This window comes from Sceloporus occidentalis, unplaced genomic scaffold (genome assembly GCF_023333645.1).
Source record: "Sceloporus occidentalis isolate IW3139 unplaced genomic scaffold, rSceOcc1.0.p SCAF_1, whole genome shotgun sequence".
In the NCBI taxonomy this organism is placed as follows: Eukaryota; Metazoa; Chordata; class Lepidosauria; order Squamata; family Phrynosomatidae; genus Sceloporus; species Sceloporus occidentalis.
In genome coordinates, this window is record NW_028316981.1 from 215,165,812 (window position 1) to 215,188,949 (window position 23,138).

The 23,138-nt window shown below is 45.1% G+C and overlaps 1 protein-coding gene and 1 gene segment (V, D, J or C); both read left to right on the forward strand.

The window, feature by feature from the left end:
- The window catches only part of LOC149323382 (T cell receptor beta constant 1-like), a 105,822-nt gene that overhangs the window by 57,315 nt on the left and 25,369 nt on the right, over window positions 1-23,138 (forward strand).
- Window positions 2,358-9,384, forward strand: LOC149323384 (anionic trypsin-like). The gene is made up of 5 exons (XM_089488873.1): window positions 2,358-2,421; window positions 6,097-6,256; window positions 6,830-7,083; window positions 7,826-7,962; window positions 9,235-9,384. The coding sequence occupies exons 1-5, from the start codon at window positions 2,382-2,384 to the stop codon at window positions 9,382-9,384; spliced, it is 741 nt and encodes a 246-aa protein (XP_089344999.1). The 5' UTR covers window positions 2,358-2,381.

The window sequence follows — 23,138 nt, forward strand, 5'->3', positions numbered from 1 at the left end:
GACCTACGTTAAAGTCCTACTGCTCTGGGATTGGGCTGGATTCAGCGGATCTATGTCTGGTCTGGCAAGATTGAACTTGATCCTGACCCAGGGTTTGGGCCTGTGTCATCCGGGGGGGGGGGGGGGGAAGTTACAGGGAACCCATGCCTTTTGGCCTGCATGGGCAACCCCTCAAAGACCTATAAGCATTCTTCCCCAGAGGCAGATGGGGAATGACCTAGTTGTGCCTCAGAAACAGGAGGTATTTCAGCTGCTCTTCCAGCCTTGAACCAAGCCACTTGAGTAATATCTGCTGGAATCTCCCCACATTGCTTCAGTTCCAGAGAGGCTTCTAGAATATAACTTTGGAGATTATTGCACTTCTCTTTAATAACGGGATAGAAGCATGATGTTCATTGTAATGGTGGAATCCTATCACAAACTTTGTAGCCAATTCATACTTCTGCTGTTGCTTTTAATGAACGGTAAAATTACATGAATAGCTGTCAATTGGGCAGTTAACCTGTTACTGAAGTATTTGTGATAGGTCATTCTGGGATAATTCAAAGAGAAGGGGAATTATTATTATTATTATTATTATTATTATTATTATTATTATTGCACCATAAATTTGCATGGCATGTTACAGGCATCATCAAAACAGCGTATAACCTACCAATGGCAAACAATCTAAAAGTCATAAAATATAAACTATTCAAAACATCATATAACCTACCAATGGCATACAATCTAAAAGTAATAAAATATAAACTATACAAAATTAAGCAAGTTATACAGTTAAAATACAAACTGTAAAAACAACTAAAACATATAATCTAATATAAAATTATAAAACAATATTAAAATATGAGATTACTCTGCATCCATCCAAACAGTCACAATGAAGGCAAGTCTCCTTACTCACGAGGAGGCAATCACTTCATTTGATAGAAGAAACAGGATTGAAAGAGGCTTCTCTGCAACCCCTTCACTCCCAATGAAGGCATGACTACTTACTGAAACTCAGATAGCTGATGAGTAAATGGAGCAGTAGTATGATAAGATGCATTGGCAACCTATTACCAATTTGCAATTGCATGGTAGTGTGAAAAGAATAGTTGCTGTTTCGGATGTTTAAAAAGCTGCAACAGCATTGGGAGAGAAGCTTTGTGCAATAATCTCCTTCCTCAGGAGGAAACCCTTAATGGACCCTTTCTCTCATGAGGAATCCTTTGCTGCAGCCAAACATTTTTCTAGGGAAGGGGTGAGCAAAGTGAAGTCTGGAGTTTGTAGGCAGCACCGAGGGCTATTTTTCCTGAACCCCCCCCCCCACAAGTCCCAGAGGGGTTAATTAAAAACAAACAAATGTTTTATGCTCAAAAATGCCCCCAAAGAGCCTCTTAGGATGTGGAGGGCACTTCCACAACATATGGAGGCCTCCTGCCACCACGATTCTGAGATTATCATTTTGGCATATGAAATTGTTCTATTTTCTTTTTATTTGCTCTAGAATTCTGTCTCATACATCTCTCATTCTGCAGAATGAAGCTTTAGTCTCCTGCCCGTAAGTCCTGCCCTGAGACACTGGGGATGCTTTTCTAAGCACTGTACAGTCCAGCTCAGACTTAGAACAGACCTGAGATACCAGCATTCTGGAAGGTTTTAGAACTTGCCACTCATATAGGCATGGTACATACCGCCAACAAGCAGCGTACCAGCACCAATTCTAGGGTTAGGGACTGCATGGCAACCACATGGTCCCTAGCCCTAGAATGTATGGGTGGCGTAACAATGGCGGCACCCTGTGTACACATGGTGTCCGCACATCGCTCCGCGTCATCAACACGTTGCCGTGCATCACTTATGTAAAGAGTGCGCCATTGGCGCAGTCGTTATGCCCATCCTGCAGCAGAAAAAGAACCTGCTTTTCCCGGGTTCTTTTTCCTCCAGAGGGAAGCCACGCAGTTTGGCAACTGCGGCTTCCCTCCAGAGGAAAGTTGGCCGCTGGCAGGCCGCCCTTTTTGGGTAGTCTTTCCCAGGCCATAGGCTCTCTGTGGAACAGATCTTAGAAAATGGAGCACACTGGGCACTTGTTAGGTTTTCTAATTATTCAAGATGGCAGAAAGTGGGTTCAAGAGAGGACTCAGCCTACTATCAGAACTGCTCACCATTGTGTTTATCCTTTCAATTCTGAGAAATAATTAAATTTGGATTCAAGGCATCTGCGGGCCTGTTATCAGCTTGTGTACTTGAGAAAAATTATTTTAAGTAAGCTTATGCAAGACCCTGGGAAGGGAGAAGCTGGTGGGACCTTGGGCTGTGGAGATAACATCCTGAGGAAAGTATAAATTTGGAGTGATTTCCTCTGGAAACCCTATTCAAATTTGCAACCAACCAGCATCATGAAATTCCTCTTGATCTTTGCTTTTTTGGGAGCAGCAGGTGAGATTTCAAAAAATGCATTTGGTGTAATGTATGTATGTTAGGGAATGGCAGGTAGAATGTAATGGCAGAAGTCTGAGATGGCAGGAATAATTATTTTAGATTGTAGGTAAAGGAAATAACATTTTTGTAATACTTCCTTGTACTGAAAACATTTTGCAGGCAAAACACTAGTGTTATATTTGCAGTAGATCCATTCCTCAATCCAAGACAGTTTTGTTAAAATATGATGAACTAAATATAGATAGAATTCAGAGACATAGCGGTGTCTGGAATATGCAAAGGGATCTTGCGGTACTTTTGAGTCTAACTGAGAAAGAAGTTTTAACACAACTTTTCATAGACTTGGTCTACTCCCCCAAATGCATACTAAGTATTAGACAGCATACCCCAGTTTGCCTGTTGCCTTGGACTGGCAAGGACCCATAGAATATTAAAGGCTGCCATCTTTTTAAGTATCTGAGGGACCTACTTTATTACCTATAAGAAATCCAGGCCCTCAAACATCATAACTAAACACTACAATAGCACAGCAGTGAATGCATGACACCAATATACAGTATTCCTTCAAGATGTGCTAGATTTTTTAAATTGATTGGGTGTTTTGTTTCTATTTTATATGGAAGAGGTCTAAACATTAGTTATCCCCGATTGATATGGAATTGATGCTGATGCTGAGTTGATGTTGACGTGGAACTGTCTGCCATACTAGTTTAGACTTCAGCCATTTTATTCAGCTGAATGAGTTGACTAAGCTTAATTTTTGTTCCATGGAGGTGTCGTACAATCACTCCTCTCCCTGATAAATTCACTGATAGTTATTTAGTACAGTGGGCCCTTGGTATCTGCTGCGGTTTGGTTCCAGGATCCCCTGTGGATACAAATATTTGTGGATACTCATGTCTCATTAAATACTGTAGCATAGTAAAATGGTCTCTCTTATATAAAATGACAAAATCAAGATTTGCTTTTTGGAATTTATATTTTTTGGGGGTATTTTTCAAACCATGGATGGTTGAATCCGTGGATAAAGAATCTGTGAGTATGGAGGGCTGAGTGTATACCTACATGAACTGAAACTATTAAGTGTGAGTCATGGGACTGCACTATTAATGTTTTCCCTAAAGGATGTGAAAAATCCACCTCTAAAAAATTAACTAGTACAGCCTACAATCTGTTCACTTTCCTTTACCTTCTTTGGCTGCTTGACTTCATGAAGAAGCCCAAATTCCCTTTCAATTTTCCTTTCGGCAAGATCTATTTGTATCCTAGGAACCTGCTGACGGTGCCCATGAAATGCTGCTAATTTCTTGATCCCTTTCAAAATTCTCTTGATGTTTTCCAAAATGAAAATCCTCAAATCAGACTGAAACATTTGATATTTGTGTAGCATAGGTGGGAACTCTTCTCCCCTCATCTGCCCCATTGATTTGACATTCCTGACTCTTTCGTTTTTATAACTATCTTGTTCATTTTCCTTCTCCAAGCAAGCAGCCAAAACTACAGGCTTGCATATGGTTACTGATATGTTATGAGCAAGTATTAATAGAGATTGTATTTTTGTACTGTTTTATATTTTATTACAATTTTGTAATGGTTTTTTAGTCTGTAACCCTGCTTCGATCCAATGGGAGAGGCGGGAAAAAATAAATAAAATTTATTATTATTATTATTATTATTATTATTATTATTATTATTATTATTATGTCCATCTTCTCACTGAGGCAGTAAACTATGCCTGTGCCCTACCACTTTCGGTTACAGGTTAGGGTAATGTTTGAATATTCCACCTTATAAAAATAATAAATAAATAAATAAATAGATACATTTCCTACATATAGGAATCTAACACACCAGACGTATCTTAAAAAAATCCACATCATACAAAGGTTAAAATATAATTAAAATAACAATAGAACTAAAAGTAGCTAAAGATCATTAAAAAGAAACAACACATAAACAGCACAGTACATTTTGAAAGACCCTTTCCCCCTAAGCAACCAGCTTCAAAGACCTGCTGGGGGAAAAAACTTCACTTGCCTAGGGAAAAATAGTAGGGAGGGCTCCTTTCTGACCTCTGAGTTCAAGAGCCTGGGAGCAGCCACCAAGAAGACCCTCTTCTATGTTCCTACCAGATGTGCCTGTGAGGGTGATAAGACATAGAAAAGGGCCTCTCCTAGGGTTGCCATAATTCTTCCACAAAACAATGTAGGAAACAATGTAGTAAAAAATAAAGGACATTCAAGAAAAATGGAGAACAAGACCAACTAAAAACCAGCGAGTCCACCAGACCGTCCATGGATGGCTCCCTCCAGCCAGCCTGCCTGCCTGCAGGGAAGGAGGTAGGTGGCTGTGACAGCCTTAAGCCCCCCAACTCCCCCAGTGAACTCCTGAGCCTCCAACAGGCCTGCCTGCTCCACTGAAAGTGCAAGAAAGGCAGTGGTGGCAGCAGCCTTAACCTCTCAAACCTGCCAGTGGTGGCCTTAATCCCCCCACTGCCCACTGTCCCCCGCCATCCCTTTTCGCTCCCTCTCTAGCTCCTTCGGGAAGAGCCAGGCCTTCTCCATCCATCCATCCATCCATCCATCCATCCATCCATCCATCCATCCTCCGCCTTCCCCCTTCTTTAACTGCCTGAGCTTTGTTCCTTCCTGGCCTCAAGTCTTGGGGTGGCGCAGCCCTGGGCCACATGGCCAGCTGCCTCCAGCTCAGCATTCAAGGCTGGCTCCAGCCGCTAGCAGCCCAGCAGCACAGCAGGTGCCGTGTTGTTCCATGCAAGCACATTTTGTCAATCTCCAGTCCAAAAATGTGGCCTGGAACAAAATAGGAAACTGGGATTGGAAGGTCAAAAATGCCCAGCCTGGCCAGGACATTTTTTTAGACACTCCAATCTGGGATTGTCCCAGTTTTCTTGGACGGATGGCAACCCTCGCATCCCCAGAAGACTTCAAAATTTGGGCAGATATATGATATGAGAGAGTACAGCCCTTCAGATAACCTAATCCTGAGCCATGTAAGGCTTTATAGATCATAACTAGCATTTTGTATTGTTCTTGGAAAGGGACCAGCAGCCAGTGTAGTTGTTGCAACAAGAGAATTGTGTGCTCAGCCCTGTGATACTTCCTTCCCTGCAACGTTCAGTCTTAAGTAGTGTGGGTCACAAATGTTTACTCAGTGGAAACTAGGCTTCAATATGTAGAACTGTTCAAATATATATATATATATATAGATAGATAGATAGATAGAGAGAGAGAGAGAGAGAGAGAGAGACAGAGACAGAGACAGAGACAGAGACAGAGAGAGTAATTGAGTTCTGGCAAATTCCAGTGTGTACTGATGTGATCTGCACCTCCCAGACTACATATCAGAACAGATTATTCATGAGCTTCATTCTGATACACACACACACACATATGATAAAGTGCATTTAAAATGTTTACATTAGGAGAGAATAAAAAAACCTGCTGCTTCATACAGGAACAGTAGTGATATAGAGATTCCTGATTATATGTAGGCTGAAAAATGCGACGTTATGAAGCAACTTTCTTTAATTCCCTAACTAGCACATTGGCATCCAGGTTGTTTTATGTTATCAGTAAGAAATTGTGCTCCTTTGGTTGTCTTTTGCAGCAAGTGATTTTGTAATTCTTATTCTTTGCTTTTCCTGTTTGTTAGTTGCTGCCCCCCTGGATGATGATGATAAGATTGTTGGAGGATACACCTGCCAGAAAAACTCTGTCCCTTATCAGGTGTCACTGAATGCTGGGTACCATTTCTGTGGTGGTTCCCTCATCCATGACCGATGGGTGGTTTCAGCTGCTCATTGCTACAAATCGTAAGTGAATGGCAATTCTTTTTTGTTTTCCTGTGTTTGCAAGGTTCTCAGTAGGTGAGATCCCACAAGATCTCACGATTTCATCATACCTAGATTTCAGGAAGAACACGTTGAGCTAAAATGGGTCACACATACACGGCCATACCTAGTATTGTTGTCGTTGTTATATATATATATCTGAAGAGAAAGACAGACAGGAAGACAAATGAGAGGTTAAGAAAAATAGGGAGGGAAAAAGACAGGGCAGGAAAGGGGGAGAAGAAAAATGGAATGCATAACAAAAAGATTAAAAAATGGTTGTCACGGGAGGCAGAATTTGAAAAGGTGGAAGACTTCTACTGCAGAATACATATTAAACAATTCTGAAGATGCTAATCTGCAAGGTTGATCATATACAGTTAGATTACAAACACCAATATGAACATTTGTAAAGTTCCCATTTTAGATATGCCCCCTGCTAGTATGGTTGGTTCGATGGCTTCTGTGGCATGAGGAATAAATGGTTTGTTTAGCCGGAGACTGAACTGTGCCTAATAACATGCTCAGTACAATACAGCATGGTTAATTTTGCAGCCGCATCCAAGTGAGGCTCGGAGAGCACAACATTATGGAGCTGGAAGGAGATGAGCAGTTCATCAATTCTGAAAAAGTTATTCGCCATCCCAAATACAACTCTTGGCTCCTGGATAATGACATTATGCTCATCAAGCTGGAAGCCCATGCTGCCCTTTCTTCACGCATCTCAGCCATCACTCTGGGCTATGAATGTGCAGCTGCTGGGACTAACTGCCTGATCTCTGGCTGGGGCAACACTCTCAGCGATGGTGGTGAGTAGGAAGAAGATTTGCCAATTCGGCTTGGTACAAAATGTAGCCTCTTCCCATCCATCTCCTTATCCCATTGACACCCAGAACAGCACATGAGGCACCAGCGCAATCCAGCAACTTGAACTTTGTTATACTCTACCTCCACATTTTATGAGGCTACACTGTTTTCACTAAAAAGTCACTGCAAAATGACATTATCCTTTTGGTAAATTATAGTTAGAATTTAATATGGTTATACCTTAATTTCTGTGGGAAAGAATTAATTATGGGTAGCAAGATATTAGGAATTTTCTACATCCAAGCATAAAGACACCATATATGATCCCCATCTTTTTCACTCCATCCTCACGATAATCCTGTGAAGGATACTAGGCTGGAGGAGTGGGAATGGCCCAAGGTCACATCATGAGTTTCAACACTGAGTGGAGACTTAAGCTTCAACCTCCAGAATCTTGGCCCAGCCTCTGTAACCACAGAGTCTCAATGAGCCTTGACACAAATTGAATGCTGTCATTAAACATATAGATACACAATGTGATCTGGGCTGGGTTAAATTTCAGCTTTCTATTAAATTTTGGAAGCACCATAGCACATTTGATTACCTGTGAGTTGGACAGTAAAGCCCAAATGCTTTATTTTATAAAAATGCATACCCATACAAGGTGCTTGCTTTCTCAGAATTACTAGATTATTGCTAACTTGTTGAACTTCTGAGCCATACCCCTTCTCCCTCTCCTTTCAGTCAATTACCCTGACCTTCTTCAGTGCCTGAATGTGCCAATACTGTCTGATGAAGAATGCAGAAATGCTTACCCAGGACAAATCACTGACAATATGATCTGCATTGGAAACCTAGAGGGTGGCCAAGACTCCTGCCAGGTAAGATAAGATGATTCACTATAAAAACTTTTTAAGCTTAATTTGAACAGAGCCATCAGATATTGGGAAACAGTAGCTCCCAGAGTCCTCGAGGAAACAAAGGTTTATATATAAAACTTTTGTATAACATGTCTTAATAAGCACACATTATGAGCAGTGCTGTTCAACATGGGAACATGCTAAAATATATAATTATTGTTAAAAAAACCTGAGTGAGGTTTGGTGGTTGGTGAGGCATTGTTGGAACAAAAGGGTGGTGGAGAGAGTTGGGAATCCGTCTCAAGCTGAGATACTGATTTGAGCCAGAGAGGAAAAGCTTGTTGTCATACAAAAAGGCTGTGTCACCTTCAGATTAATCTAGTAAAATAGATGCAAGCAACTTGTTTAAACCTATTTAAAAATTCACAGCAAAACGGCTAAACAGGTTTAGGGGAGGGGGACTCTGTAGGTAATGAAAGTAAAGGGATGAGAAGAAGCAAGCACAGCTACATCAGTTTTGGATTTGTTTCAATTCAAGGTAGGAACTAATGGGAAGAACAGAGGGACATAAAGGGGCAAGCTTGAAGCTGCCCAGCCCAAGACACCTTATTTATTAAAGTTCATCACTGAATGAAAAAGTGTGATTCATAAGCACGTGCCATGGGCCCCAGTCCACCAGGAATCTAGCCCAAATAATAGTGGAAAGGATCCACTCCTATTTAGGCTGGCTTTAAGGTGTCCTGCTGCAGCTTCATTTAGATGTCATACCCCCAAGGTGTCTTGAGGCCACTGCCATCTGATTAGCTGGGTGGTTTCAACATGTCCTGGGGGCATGTGGTGTCTAAACATCATGCCTCCAAGCCGTTGGAAAGCCGACTTTTAGAGCCAGTCTGTGCCAACCCTAGGTTAAGGTAAATGCCTCACCATAAAGATGGAGTCTGTAGAGGAGGCTTTTGAAGAAAGAGAAGCCCACCTCCACCTCCACCCTTTTTTGGTAAGGGTTCCATCATAACTGTCCACAGAGCAGAATGGACAGAGTTTTTGGTAGAAAAGAGAAGATTTTTGGGAAGCTGAAGATTGAAAAGTTGCAGGAGTGAAAGCATGAATATAGGAAGAGACTGGAACAGAATAACAGGGTGGTGTGCCATTTATAGAGCTGGCACAACTTGGTGATAGTGAATAGGTGGTGCTAAGGAGAGGGATGGTTTGAATATACTGTAAAGCTAAAGGTAATTATGTAGAGAGCCTACCTCACCCCTGCCTTTTAATTCCAACCCCCTTTTTGTCTTGCAGGGTGATTCTGGTGGCCCAGTGGCATGTGATGGAGTGCTCCAGGGTATCGTTTCCTGGGGAATAGGATGTGCTTTGCCTGGTTATCCTGGTGTCTATACCAAACTCTGCAACTACATCGACTGGATTCATGACACCATTGCTGCCAACTAAAACTACTATGTTGCCACCTGTTTCAACATGCTGGTGTCTTTTCTTCTTGTAGTTAATCTTGATAAAGGAAATAAAGGAAATAGAGAGATAAAGATTTACCAAAATATCCTAGTTCATGCTTGTTTTTATGTTAATAGTAGTCTGGTTATATGGACTGAACAACATAGTCTCACTGGAGCCTTGAATTGCATCTTTCATCCAGCCCTGTCCTGCCCTTTCCAATTTTTTTCTGGCCACATTTAGTTTTCCAGTGTCATTCTGGAAATATCCAAGAAGAAGAAAAAAAATAGTTTTGCACACGACAACATTATTGTTTTGTGAAGCAAAATCAAATTTTATAATATACATGATGCCAGAAGTGGAGAAATCATAGAGCAAGACTTCTCAGTCTGAATGCTTTTGTTTTCAGTATTAATGCAGTTCCACCTTTACTTAGAGGTCTCTTCATGAGGTGTCAAATGCAAAAAAACCCATGCAATTTAATCTTTTAAGCAGCACTAGAGAGACAACAAAGAGAGGTGGGAAAAGAGAGCTATAGTCCACCCCCATCCCCCCCACCTGAAGTAGCATTGGAGAGGCAATAGAGAGAGGTGAGATAAGAGGGCTAAAGTGCACCCTGAACCCTGAAGCTTAACTGTGACAGATCTTATAAGGACAACAGAAAGGCTGGGAGATAGCCAAGGAATTAAAGCGGGAGGATACGAGGGGAGCAGGGAAACCCAGGGAGGCATGAAGGAATGAGTGGGTAATAAAAGAAGAATGCAGACAGACACTTTCAATAGACAAAAAGAAAGAGAAGAAACTATGGATGACGGATAAAATGCTACAAGCAATAAAGGAAAAAAGGGAATCAAAACAATAGCAGGATAGGAGCAAACTAAGAACCATGAATGCAACAGTACAATGGCTAGTGTGGAAAGATAAAAAAAAACTACTACAATGATCAGTGCAGAGAAATAGAAGACAACAACAAAAAGGGATGAACAACAGTCCTATTCTACAAAATCTGGGAAATCAAAGGAAAGTCCAAACCAAGGACTGGGATGCTCTATGCCCATAAAAACAACACAATTCAAGACCAGGAAGGAATAAAAAAATTGAATTCAATATACAGAAGAGTCATATAAAAGAGATGACAAAATGAAGGACATATGAAATGAAGACAAATAACAAGTTCTAAAAAGTGAGGTGGAAGCTGCAATAAAAGAAATGGCAAAAAAGAAATAATCAGGGATAGATGATATTCCAATTGAACTAATGCAATCCACATTGTAGACTCTGTCAACTCTAGTGCTAACCAACGTACATCAACAGATATGGAAAACAAAACGATGGCCAACAGATTGGAAACAAACAATATACATCTCCATCCACAAAAGAAGTGACACAAAAGACTGCAGCAAATATAGGACCATAAACACTAATCTCCATGCAAGCAAAATCATGCTCAAAATTCAAAACATAGATTCCAACCATACATGGAGAGAGAAATCCCAGAGGTCCAAGCAGGATTCAGGAAAGGAAGAGGCACAGGGGACCACACTGTAAACATATGATGGCTAATGGAGTGTACCAGGGAATTCCAAAAGAAAATCAGCATGTGCTTTATAGACTACAGCAGGGGTAGGCAATCTTTTTGAGCCGGGGGCCGGGTTGCTGTCCCTCAGACAACTGGGGGGCCGAAGCCAAAAATAAATAATTGAATATTTTTTTAAAAAAAATTAAATATATAAATAAACCAGGACAAATGTAGGACAAAATTTTCAAAGACACTTTTTTTAAAAAAATGGAGGACACGCAAAAATTTTTGCTGATTTTTAAAAAAATGTTAATATAAATGCATGTTTCTAAGGCTTCTATAGACAATTGTCCCCCAAAGGCCACGGCGGCAATCGGCGGCAGGACCGGGCTGGGGCCGGTCCCAAGGCCACGCTGGGCCGCATCCGGCCCGCGGGCCGCAGGTTGCCTACCCCTGGACTACAGCAAAGCCTTTGACTGCATAGATCATGAAAGACTATGGAATACATTTAAAGACATGGGAGTGCCAACACATCTGATAGTCCTGATGAGGAATCTGTACTTGGGACAAGAGGCCACTGTCAGAACAGAACATGGAGAAACAGTATGGTTCCCAATTGGCAAAAGAGTCAGACAAGGCTGCATTCTTATCACCCTACCTATATGCAGGAAGTGAAAAGGAAGTGACTTCCAGTCTCCTGTTCTTAAGAAAAAAAACATTGTGAAAAGTCCCCCTATTTCCCCCTAAAGGGAAGTTAGGGGCAATACGCGCACACCCACACACACTCACACGCATGCAAAACATATTGTAAGGAAAGCAGGATTGGACACAGAAGAAGGAGGAGCGAAGTAATAGCAAGTACATTTCTATACCACTTACTGATGTACTAAGCAGTTTACAAAGTGTAAGCTAATTGCCCCCAACAAGCTAGGTATTCATTTTGGTGACCTACAGAAGGATGCCAGGCTGAGTTGACCTGGAGCCCCTAGCTGGTACTGAATTGACAACCTTGTGGTTTGTGAGCAAGTAAGTACAGGCATTTAGCCACTGTACCACCAAAGCTCCTGGAGTGAAAATAGGAGGAAGGATCATCAACAATCTAAAATATGTAGATGACACTGTAATACTAGCAGAAAACCTCAAAGACCTGGAACAACTACTAAGGAAGATCAAGGAAGAAAGTGCAAATGCAGGCTTACTGTTGAACATAAAGTTAACAAACAAACAAAAAATGACTATGGACAATTTACACAAATTAAACCTAGATAATGAAGAAATAGAAATAGTAAAAGAATTCTCACACCTGGGATAAAACATTGATAGGAATGGGGACTGCATCAGGAAATCAGAAGAAGATTAAAAATAGGAAGGACAGCTATGAAAAAACTAGAGAAGATCCTGAAATGCAAGGATATACAACTGAGCACAAAAGTTAGAATAGTACAAGCCAATGTGTTCTCTATTGCCACATATGGATCTGAGAGCTGGACAGTTAAGAAAGAAGATGAGAAGAAAATAAATTCATTTGAGATGTGGTGCTGGAGAAGAGTGCTGAGGAGTCCATGCACAACCAAAAAGACAAACAAATGGGTCCTTGAACAGATCAAGCCTGAACTTTCCCTGGAAACCAAGATGACAAAATTGAGGCTGTCATACTTTGGTCACATCATGAGAAGGCACAACTCATTGGAAAAAACAGTAATGCTAGGAAAGGTGGAGGGAAGTAGAAAGAGAGGGAGGCCCCATGATAGCTGGATGAATTCTATTAAGGAGGTCACCGGTATGAATTTGCAGGAACTAAGCAGATTAGTGGAGGACACGAAGTCTTGGAGATGTCTCATCCACAGGGTTGATATAGATCAAGATCGACTGGAGGGCAGTTAACAACAATAGACAAATAGATAAAAAGAATAAGCTGCCTGCTTCTGCAGTTGATACCTCATGAAGACTTCTACAATGATGTACCTATAGAATAGGCCTAAATATTCTTAAGGCAAAAATCCTGTCTGACTTCAGAAGCTAAGCAGTATCAGCCCTAGTTAGTACTTGGTAGTGTAGGTTATATTTCAGAGGAAGGGACCATCTCCGAGTATTCCTTGCCTAAGAAAACTCTACAAAATCCATGGGGTCATTGTAAATTGACAGACAACTTGAAGATACACACACACATATTAAATTGCTTTCCCAACTCTCTCTCTATGGATTTAGCTAAATTCTCAGAACCACTTGTAAAACTGCTTCAAATTTATTCAAGGTGGAGGTTTCCCTCTAGTGGAAGCTTTAAGAAATATTTTTCTGAAGACCAAAACAAACCATTGCTATTTGGGCCAGTCATAAAAATATTTCTACAAACCAGGATTTTCTGTGTATCCTGACCCACTCATTGAAACAGAAAATGAAAAGGTGACATGGTGAACTTTCCCCCTATCCCCCATAATATATATATATATATATTTTGCAGGATCAGATGCCATGGTGGGTTGCAGCCCTCTAAAGTCTCCCAGAGGCCAATTGTGACCCCCTAGCCTTTCAAAGTTGCCCACCCTTGGTATAATTCATTCCCTGCCAGTTGAGATCTAGAATAAAATGAGATTCTCAATCAGTCAAAACCTGTTGATTGTGCTTCTATAGCAAATTCACCAGTCAAATGAAAGAAAGCCATATACTGTCAAAATGGTAATGCTGGAGCAGTTTAGAATTGTGTAAAATCACACTCTTTTTTTCAATAAATTACACTGAATTTTGCAAGCAGAACAAATAAATCAACCAAAACATCTTCAAGTTTGAATGCACACTAGAAGAGGGAGGTCTGAATTTGCATCAACACGGCAGAAATAATCCAGTTTGACACCACTTTAACTGCCATGGCTCAATGCTGTAGAATACTGGGATTTCAAACTACAACTCTCAGAATTCCATAGCATTGAGTCATGGCAATTAAAGTGGTGTCACGCTAGATTATTCCTGCCATGCTGATGCAAGCTTAGTGTGTTTTCTAAATGCTCCTAGTAAGGAATACAGGTGGATTTCTCCTCGGAGGGCATTCCAGTGATAAGGAGTCACTGCTAAGAGGGCTTCGGGGGTTAAAAGCACTTCATTCTCATCTCAGGACAAAACTACACATTACAGTTTCAAGCATCCATGGCTTGAAAATATTCTCAAAAAAGTATACATTCCAAAAAGCAAACTTTGATTTTTCAATTTTATATAAGGGACACCATTTTACTATGCCACTCTGTTTAATGGGTTTTGAGCATCCATAGATTTTTATAGCCCACAGTGGATACTGGAACCAAACCCCAGCAGATACAAAGGGCCCACTGTACGTACACTTGTCATGGTTTATCTGATGCTGAACAAAAGCTACTGTAGAAGAACCAAGAAAAAGGCTGAGGGAAATTTTCCTCTTCGTGCCAACTTTTTCTCTAATTCCAAGAGCATGTTTGCCTTTTGGTCTATAATGGTAGCATGTCACTGTGAAGAAATGCTTCCTGTAGCTGTTAACAGTTTTACCTATCCTTTGCTCTAGTCTGTAGAAGCCCGATCTTGGGAGTAAGAGATTATGCTGTGATGTTTTACCAATCGTTTCTTCCTTTGAGGTTAATGATTGCCAAACAGTAGATCTGAGCAACAAGAGTCTGAACTATTCCTTTCTCCTTGCAATGAAAACAAGAATTCTACCATCACCCATGACATGGGTTGTAGCATCGCTACTACACACACACACGTCCCTCACTGACTTCCTTTCCCTTTTTTATCTCCATTTTAAAATCAAAATCCAGACTGCTCGGACTATGCACGGCTTCTTTACAAACTTAATGGTACAATAAAACAAGAAGTTGGTTCCATAATCTTACTATAAAGCAACAAATTAGGAACATGGGGTATTGTTAGGAAGGATCTAATTAGGGGAATTTCTTAATTTAGCTCAAATTGTTGAGAGGGAGGGTCCTAACAACACCCTCGAAAGACCGTGAACTTTTAGCGCACAGGCCCAGGGAGGCGGCTAAGAACGCATCTTAGCGCACAGGGAAAATGCTGCTGCCGTCGCCAAACTTTCCCATCACGTTCTGGCTGTGTCCCAGAGGGGGCAATTTTCAGGCAGCGTTCTTTGCTGCCTCCTGTCCCCATCACATTTCCTTTTAGAATGCTACAGGCCCGTTCCAGGCCCTGCGCGATAAAGTTCCGTGTCCCATAGTGTATACCGGAGGATCAAATGATCCCTTGAGAGACGACGCTGAGACAGACTGCTCCAATTAATTCTAGACATTTATTAAAAGGGAAGCAAACACATAGCAAAGGACACACACATACACAATTCTCAATAAAAACAAAGGAGGGAAATTTGGGAGAGAGTTGAGAGAGGCAAATCTACGGGAAATACTTACCTCCGAAGCCTTCTCCAGGAACCCAATGTAGATGTAGATGGTGGAAGGACACAACCACCGAAATGTGGGGGGAAATGGCCAAATCAGAGTCCGGTCTAACATGAAGCCAGGCTGACTATGGCACACCAAGATGAGCTGATCTAAAGGTCATATAGGCAAATTCTAACCTCTAGCAATGAGATTAATGGCTTCGCTGCAGCCGAGGCAAAGGGTGTAAAGACCTGGGCTTTTGTTAAGCCAAGGTGAAGAATAGTCTAGCCAATGCACTTGAGTCTGAACACAATCGAGGACGGCAAACAGATGAATGGGTGGCCATTGATTTAATCACTGGGCCATCGAGTGTGAGACTGAAAACAAACAGCCAGTATTGTGTTGGTTTTTTTGAGATGATGGCTTTTCTTGTTTAGCAGCTCCCAAATTTCCTGTGGGGAATTTCCAGTTATGCTCTCTAGGGCTCCTTCTTTGCAAGTTGCGTACATATCTTTGCTTTGGTGGTGCCCCTAGGAGGTGAGCTTGGGGTCAAAGTGAATTCCACACACACTCCAAAATTTAATAAATCTATATGCTCTAACACTATTCTTTTAATATCAACTCAACTGGAAGGATAAATTAGTCCCACCCTATGTAGGTTGACTCACAACTGTACAAGGCTCAGTATGGCACTAGACATAACACAGTTTCTGACTTATGATGACTCTAAGGAGAACCCATCATGGGGTTTTCTTGACAAAATTTGTTCAGAGGTGGGTTTCCATTGCCTTCTCCTGAAGCTGAGAGCATGTGACTTGCCCAAAGTCACTCAGTGGGTTTCATCAGGGATGTAGCCAAGGGGACGGGGTTCTTGGGGTCCGGACCCTCCCCTTCTGTAGATAAAATGAATGGTGCATGCTGCCACATCGCCGCACCCAAGCCCCATTATAATGGTGGCACTTAGTCTGGACCCCCCCTTCCCAAAATCCTGGCTATGTCCCTGGTTTCATCATAGCCAAGCTGGGAATTGAACCCTGGTCTCCAGAGTCAAAATTAGAACAGGGTAAAACCTCAGGAAAACAAAAGAACTTAGGGGTTGTTCCCACTTAAGATTTGAAACGATTTAAAATACAACGTTTTTAATAAAATCGATTCAAAATAACACTGTTCTTATCCCGCAATCCGAATCGCTTTGTTCATCGTTCCCATCTGGTTATTTAAATCGAAGTTTTTACCTGCAAGCGTTCCTACTTGGCATGAAAGCGGTGTTTAAATAAAGCGATTCTTCTCCTCCATACCTTATTTGGAGCTGTCAATCAATAGTACGTCAGAATGACGTAACGTTAATCCGGAATATTTGGAAGCGATTTATCTTTTGGCATCATTTCCATTTCATTGACTGTTTGTGAATTTAGCGAATTTAGGAAAGCGAATTTAGGAAACCCAAGCTCTTTCCAGAGGAACTATGGGATAGGTTTTGCATGACAGCATCCCCTCTTCATGTCTCCCAAAAGACAGCCAGGGAGAATCCCTTCAGAGAGCACAGAGATCAATGGGGGAGGCTTCTGGCAAAGCGAATTTAAGAAACCCAAGCTCTTTCCAGAGGAACTATGGGATAGGTTTTGCATGACAGCATCCCCTCTTCATGTCTCCCAAAAGACAGCCAGGGAGAATCCCTTCAGAGAGCACAGAGATCAATGGGGGAGGCTTCTGGCAAAGCGAATTTAAGAAACCCAAGCTCTTTCCAGAGGAACTATGGGATAGGTTTTCCATGACAGCATCCCCTCTTCATGTCTCCCAAAAGACAGCCAGGGAGAATCCCTTCAGAGAGCACAGAGATCAATGAAGGAAGCTGCTGGAAAAGCAGGGAGGGAGCACTCTTCCCAAAGATTCTCTTTCCAGGGTTGGAGGAGAAGGCAGATTCCATTTGAGAAAGGGAGGGAGAAAGGCTCTATCCCCCCCCCCCCCATTGATCAGAGCCCTTCCTTGCCTGGGCGAGATCAGATGCCTCCTCGCGAGGAGCCTTCCCTTCCCTGCCTGGGCGAGATCAGATGCCTCCTCGCGAGGAGCCTTCCCTTCCCTGCCTGGGCGAGATCAGATGCCTCCTCGCGAGGAGCCTTCCCTTCCCTGTCTGGGCGAGATCAGAGCCCAAGCAGGCAGGGAATGCCTCTTCGAGAGGAGCCTTCCCTTCCTGCCTCTCCTCCGTTAGAAATGGGCTCTCCCCACACAGAGGGGAGGTTGCAAAAATAAAAATAATCCTTATCTCTTATTGAAAGACCACAGCGGACAAAGGGGTGAGGGAAGCAAAAATGGCGACAGCCATGACAGATGGGGACAGAAAGGGCAACTCCCCCAAGGCCAGCCCCAACGCAGTCCGCTCCTCCCATCCATCTAACAAGATTCAAAGGCTGTCGTTCCTATTTAAATACTCCGGTTCCTAACTCGAATCAATGGAAAAACGTAGGTCGGACCCTAGTGTTTTTTTAACACGCGTTAAATGAGGAAAGCTCATCCCGCTCTACGATTCGATTTGTAGTGGGGACGATTGCGGGTTGCTCTAGAACTGTTCTAGGTTTAAATCGGATCCTAATAGGAACGCCACTCCTTGGATTCGATTCAGAACGCGGGGTTTCACCTAGTGGGAACAACCCCATAATTGGGGAAATTCAGGTGCATCCCTCACCTAGGTATCAAACTATATGTTATTATACCTTTAAAACATCTACATTACTAGCCGGTTCACAGACTCTACAGACAAAAGCGCAATAGAGGAAAGTAGCCTTTGGTGTGGTAATTTGGCTTTCTCATTAAAATATTGTTCTGCTTTGATGCTTATAAGAAAGACAGATGGCAATAAATCATGGCCGTCCGATTACGAGGAAATGGAGGCATTGTTATTGAATGGTTCTAATTTGGGATATTAGGTTTTATCTCTTGACAGAGGTCAAAAAACCGTAATTCGGTACATGGGCAAGGCAAGCCATGCAGGAGATTGAAAACTAGACTATGACATTCCATTGTTCCTTCGTAGACTAGAATACAGCTTTGGATTTAATGTGCTTGAGTGTGCACATAAAGTGTGCACCAGTCCCATTAATTTTAGCACAAAGCAAGCCACATTTTCCAGTGGATGAATACACCCAAGTTCAAGGAGGTGGTCCCTAAACCATGAAGGTCTCTAAGGGCAAACCTTGACCATTTGTTAGCTAGTTCGAGAAGGACGGGTATAGGAAGTGTGAATTATCTGACACGGTTTCTGTCATGATCTATATCAACCAGCGCATCTCCTTCATCACTTGAACTGGATAATTTGCACAGATCAAATGGCATCTCATCTCCACCTGGCCCTTTTATGGCTCTTGGCTTATCTTTGTAAGAGAGAAAGGGAGACCGGGATGGTGGGTGGGTAGGCAAGGGCTGAATTTGATAGCAGTTGGAGAGAGAGATTGCTTTCCCCTGGTGCGCATAAATTATTTGTGTTTTATCACTGTCCCTTCTGGTCAAACAGCTTTGGGAAATTGTTAGGAAATCCACAAAATCTCTTTACCAGGCACAACTGTAGAGTAATTATGCACACCAAAGGCAGTGATCCCTCTTTCAAACTACATTTGGTCCTCTGTTTCCCAGTTTAGGAAATGGAATCAGAGCGAGCAAGTAATGAGTGTTAATTTGCAGAGAGAAGTTTTATTTTCTTGCTTTTTGAGTAGCTACCACCTTTTGTTTCTGACCATGAGTCTACCCCATACAATCCACAAGACCCCAACCTTTCTCCCTGTGTTCTTTCTTTATCCCCATAAGTTTCTTCTGATGGAAAGGAGCAAGAGCTGCTTTCTCAAATGCCCAAGTGGGCATCGAAGCCACTTGGAGAAAACATCATGATGTGGTGCTTCCAGAACAACACAGACCATAGCTGGATGTACTGGTATCGGCAGAAGGCAGCTGGACAGCCCCTGGAGTTGATTGGAATACTGATTAGAGGATCTCCAAAACCAACGTTTGAAGATACATTTAAAGACAAAGGATTTGTGATACAAAGTCACCAAGAAAAACACTGCTCATTGCAAATAAGCAAGCTGAAAGCCGAGGATGCAGCCATGTACTTTTGTGCCTCCTATACCACAGTGCTGCAAGCCTCCAGGTGTTCCTTACAAAAACAGGGATATAATAGGGTCTGCTGTGTGCAGGACACAAAGGCTGATGTCCAGTGTTATTTTGAAACAAAAGAAGAAACTGGGGAGCATGTAACAGAATCCACAGAAGAAACCGAAGACACATTTCAAGATGCTCTAAAGTGGGTTGTTTTATTAGTTTTTAAAAATGTCTATTTCAGCCCATACATATTCTTTAGGCCATCTTCACAGGCTATATAAAATCATAAAAGAACAACACACAAGCACATGAGTATGCAAAGGCAGCTTGTAGCACCTCTGAAACTAAATGAAAGAGAGAGGCTTTTGTAGAATTGAGCCTACTTCCTCAGATGCATGTTTTGGAATGGAGAATCCAGAAACAGATCTCTAAAAGATTTGTGTTTCAGAATGATAATCCAAATTTGAAATCTTGTGGATCTGGAGATGTGACAAGTACAGTTTTGACCAGGGGTAGGCAACCTTTTTGAGCCGGGGGCCGGGTTGGTGTCCCTCAGGCGACTGGGGGGCCGAAGCCGGGGGTGGAGCTTCAACCCTCCGGGGCGGGGCCACATGCGGGGGGGTGGAGCTTCCACCCTACGGGGCGGGGCCGCATGCCGGGGGCGGAGCTTCCACCCTCCGGGGGCCAGACCTCCCCATCTTTGCTGGCCCCTGACGGGGCCCCAGGCCCTGTCAGAGACCGGCAAAAAAGCTGGTGGGGGCCACCAGCGCTGGAGGGCCCCAGGGACGGCAGCGGGCCCCCCAGAGGCCCCCTGCTGCCCTCGGAGCCCTCCTGGAGGGCCCCAGGGACAGCAGAGGGGCCCCCAGAGGCCCCTGCTGCCCTCGGAGCCCTGCTGGAGGGCTCCAGGGACGGCAGCGGGCTCCCCAGAGGCCCCCTGCCACACTCGGAGCCCTCCTGGAGGGCCCCAGGGACGGCAGCGGGGGCCCCAGAGGCCCCTGCCGCCCTCAGAGCCCTGATGGAGGGCCCCAGGGACGGCAGCGGGCTCCCCAGAGGCCCCCTGCCGCCCTTGGAGCCCTGCTGGAGGACCCCAGGGATGGCAGCGGGCCCCCCAGAGGCCCCCTGTCGCCCTCGGAGCCCTTCTGGAGGGCCCCAGGGACGGCAAAGGGCCCCCCAGAGGCCCCAGCTGCCCTCGGAGCCATCCTGGAGGGCTCCAGGGATGGCAGCAGGCCCCCCACAGGCCCCCTGCCGCCCTCGGAGCCCTCCTGGAGGGCCCCAGGGACTGCAGCAGGACCCCAAGAGGCCCCCTGCCACCCTCGGAGCCCTCCTGGAGGGCCCCAGGGACGGCAAAGGGCCCCCCAGAGGCCCCCTGCCGCCCTCGGAGCCCTCCTGGAGGGCCCCAGGGACAGCAACGGGCCCCCAGGAGGCCCCCTGCCACCCTTGGAGTGCTCCTGGAGGGCCCCAGGGGCAGCAGTGGGCCCCCAGAGGCCCCCTGCCGCCCTCAGAGCCCTGCTGGAGGGCCCAGGGACAGCAGCGGGCCCCCCAGAGGCCCCCTGCTGCCCTCGGAGCCCTCCTGGAGGGCCCCAGGGATGGCAGCGGGCCCACCAGAGGCCCCCTGCCGCTCTCAGAGCCCTCCTGGAGGGCCCCAGGGACGGCAGCGGGGCCCCCAGAGGCCCCCTGCCACCCTCGGAGCCCTCCTGGAGGGCCTCAGGGACAGCAGCGGGGCCCCCAGAGGCCCCTGCCGCCCTCGGAGCCCTCCTGGAGGGCGCCAGGGACGGCAGCGGGCTCCCCAGAGGCCCCCTGCTGCCTTCGGAGCCCTCCTGGAGGGCCCCAGGGACGGCAGCGGGCCCCCAGGAGGCCCCCTGCCGCCCTCGGAGCGCTCCTGGAGGGCCCCAGGGATGGCAGCGGGCCCCCCAGAGGCCCCCTGCCGCCCTCGGAGCCCTCCTGGAGGGCCCCAGGGATGGCAGCGGGCCCCCCAGAGGCCCCCTGCCGCTCTCGGAGCCCTCCTGGAGGGCCCCAGGGATGGCAGCGGGGCCCCCAGAGGCCCCTGCCGCCCTTGGAGCCCTGCTGGAGGACCCCAGAGACGGCAGCGGGCCCCCCAGAGGCCCCCTGCCGCCCTCGGAGCCCTCCTGGAGGGCCCCAGGGATGGCAGTGGGCCTCCTACAGGCCTGCCGCCACTGCCCCCGCGGCTGCCCATTGTGGCTTTTTGCCGCTCTGGGCGCCGTCATTTTGGGCGGCAAAATGGCGGCGAAGTCTCGCGCGACCTCCCCCGAGGTCACGTGAGATTTCGCCACCATTTTGGGCAAAAAAATGGCGGCGCCCATAGCGGCCTCTGGGGCTATGGGCGCCGCCATTTTTGCCCAAAATGGCAGCGAAATCTCGTGCGACCTCGGGGGAGGTCGCGCGAGACTTTGCCGCCATTTTGCCGCCCAAAATGGCGGCGCCCAGAGCGGCGAAAAGTCGTGACGGGCGGCCGCTGCAGTGGTGGCGGCGGCAACAGCAGTCAGGGGCCAGGTGGCAGGCCTCCGCGGGCCGCATCCGGCCCGTGGGCCAGAGGTTGCCGACCCCTGGTTTTGACAATGGTTGTTGGGGGATATAGGCAGCAAGAAAGCAGCCAAGGAGAGCAGATAACCATATGAATGAGTATTAGAATGTAGTATGGGAAACAGAGGATGATGTGATGAATGGGTCAAGGGCACCCTGACACACAAATGACCTATATAGGTCTGTCTCTGGATTCTCTTCTCCAAAACATGTATCTGAGGAAGTAGCAATAGCAATAGCCAGTACATTTCTATACCGCTTATCAGTGCACTTAAGCACTCCTTAAGCGGTTTACAAAGTGTAAGCTAATTGTTCCCAATAAGCTGGGTACTCATTTTAGCAACTTTGGAAGGATGTCAGGCTAAGCTTACCCTGAGCCCCTGGCAGGTATTGAATTGGCTGCAGTACTGGCATTTAACCACTGCGCCACCAGGGTTCAAGTCTGTTAAAGCTCATGCTTCCACCTTCTCTCTTTCACTTAGGATGATATCACACGGGAGGAATGCCTCCCAAATTTGGAAAAAATAAAAGAAAGTAGGGCCAGTTAAAAAATGAAAGCTATTACGCAAATGGTTGTCAAACGCACAGAAGAACACAGCGCCCACCCCAAAGCCAAAGTAGTGTAAATGCAAAAGAAGTTATCATATGAGTATGCACCCTCTGTAGTCTAGAGTTTGAATTAGCATCTCTGCACATGCACAGTGAGGGCAGAATCGGATCGTGACTTTTTTACACTTCTGGCAGGGCTTGCCTCTGGTTCCCATGGTTTTGCTTTGTTTCACGTTATTTGTTCATTCATTACCCCTTATTTCAGGAAGGAAGGCAAAAAGGTCCCTGAGGGGCACAAGCCAGGAGCAGGGCAAGCCCCAAGCCCACCATTTTGGGCAGAGAGAGAGCTTGCAGGGTGCCTCATGGAGAGCCTCCCCCCCTTTCTTGTCAAAAACAGCTGCTTTTCCTCTTGACTGTCAGGAAGACCTAGGAGCCCCAGAAGACAAAACAAAAACAGAGGTTCATGGGAACTGATGCAGTAGGAATACCAGGGCCACAGCAGACATGCATATCACACCAAACAACACCACATTGAATGCAAAGTAGCCTGGGAATAGGATTTGTGAACTTCCTAGTTCACTGAATTTACTTTTGTGGATTGATGTGTGCTTGTGTTCAGAGTGCGTTCGGAATGTGAGCGAATGTGTCTGATATCCTTTCACGCAATAACGTGAATACGCATGATTGCGTTCAGGATG

What these genes read in the sequence shown, in the direction of transcription:
- LOC149323384 (XM_089488873.1), top strand. Translation starts at nt 2,382, where the DNA reads ATGAAATTCCTCTTGATCTTTGCTTTTTTGGGAGCAGCAG. An exon ending in TGCTTTTTTGGGAGCAGCAG is followed by an intron (nt 2,422 to 6,096) that starts GTGAGATTTCAA and finishes CCTGTTTGTTAG; the next exon opens with TTGCTGCCCCCCTGGATGAT. An exon ending in GCTGCTCATTGCTACAAATC is followed by an intron (nt 6,257 to 6,829) that starts GTAAGTGAATGG and finishes TTAATTTTGCAG; the next exon opens with CCGCATCCAAGTGAGGCTCG.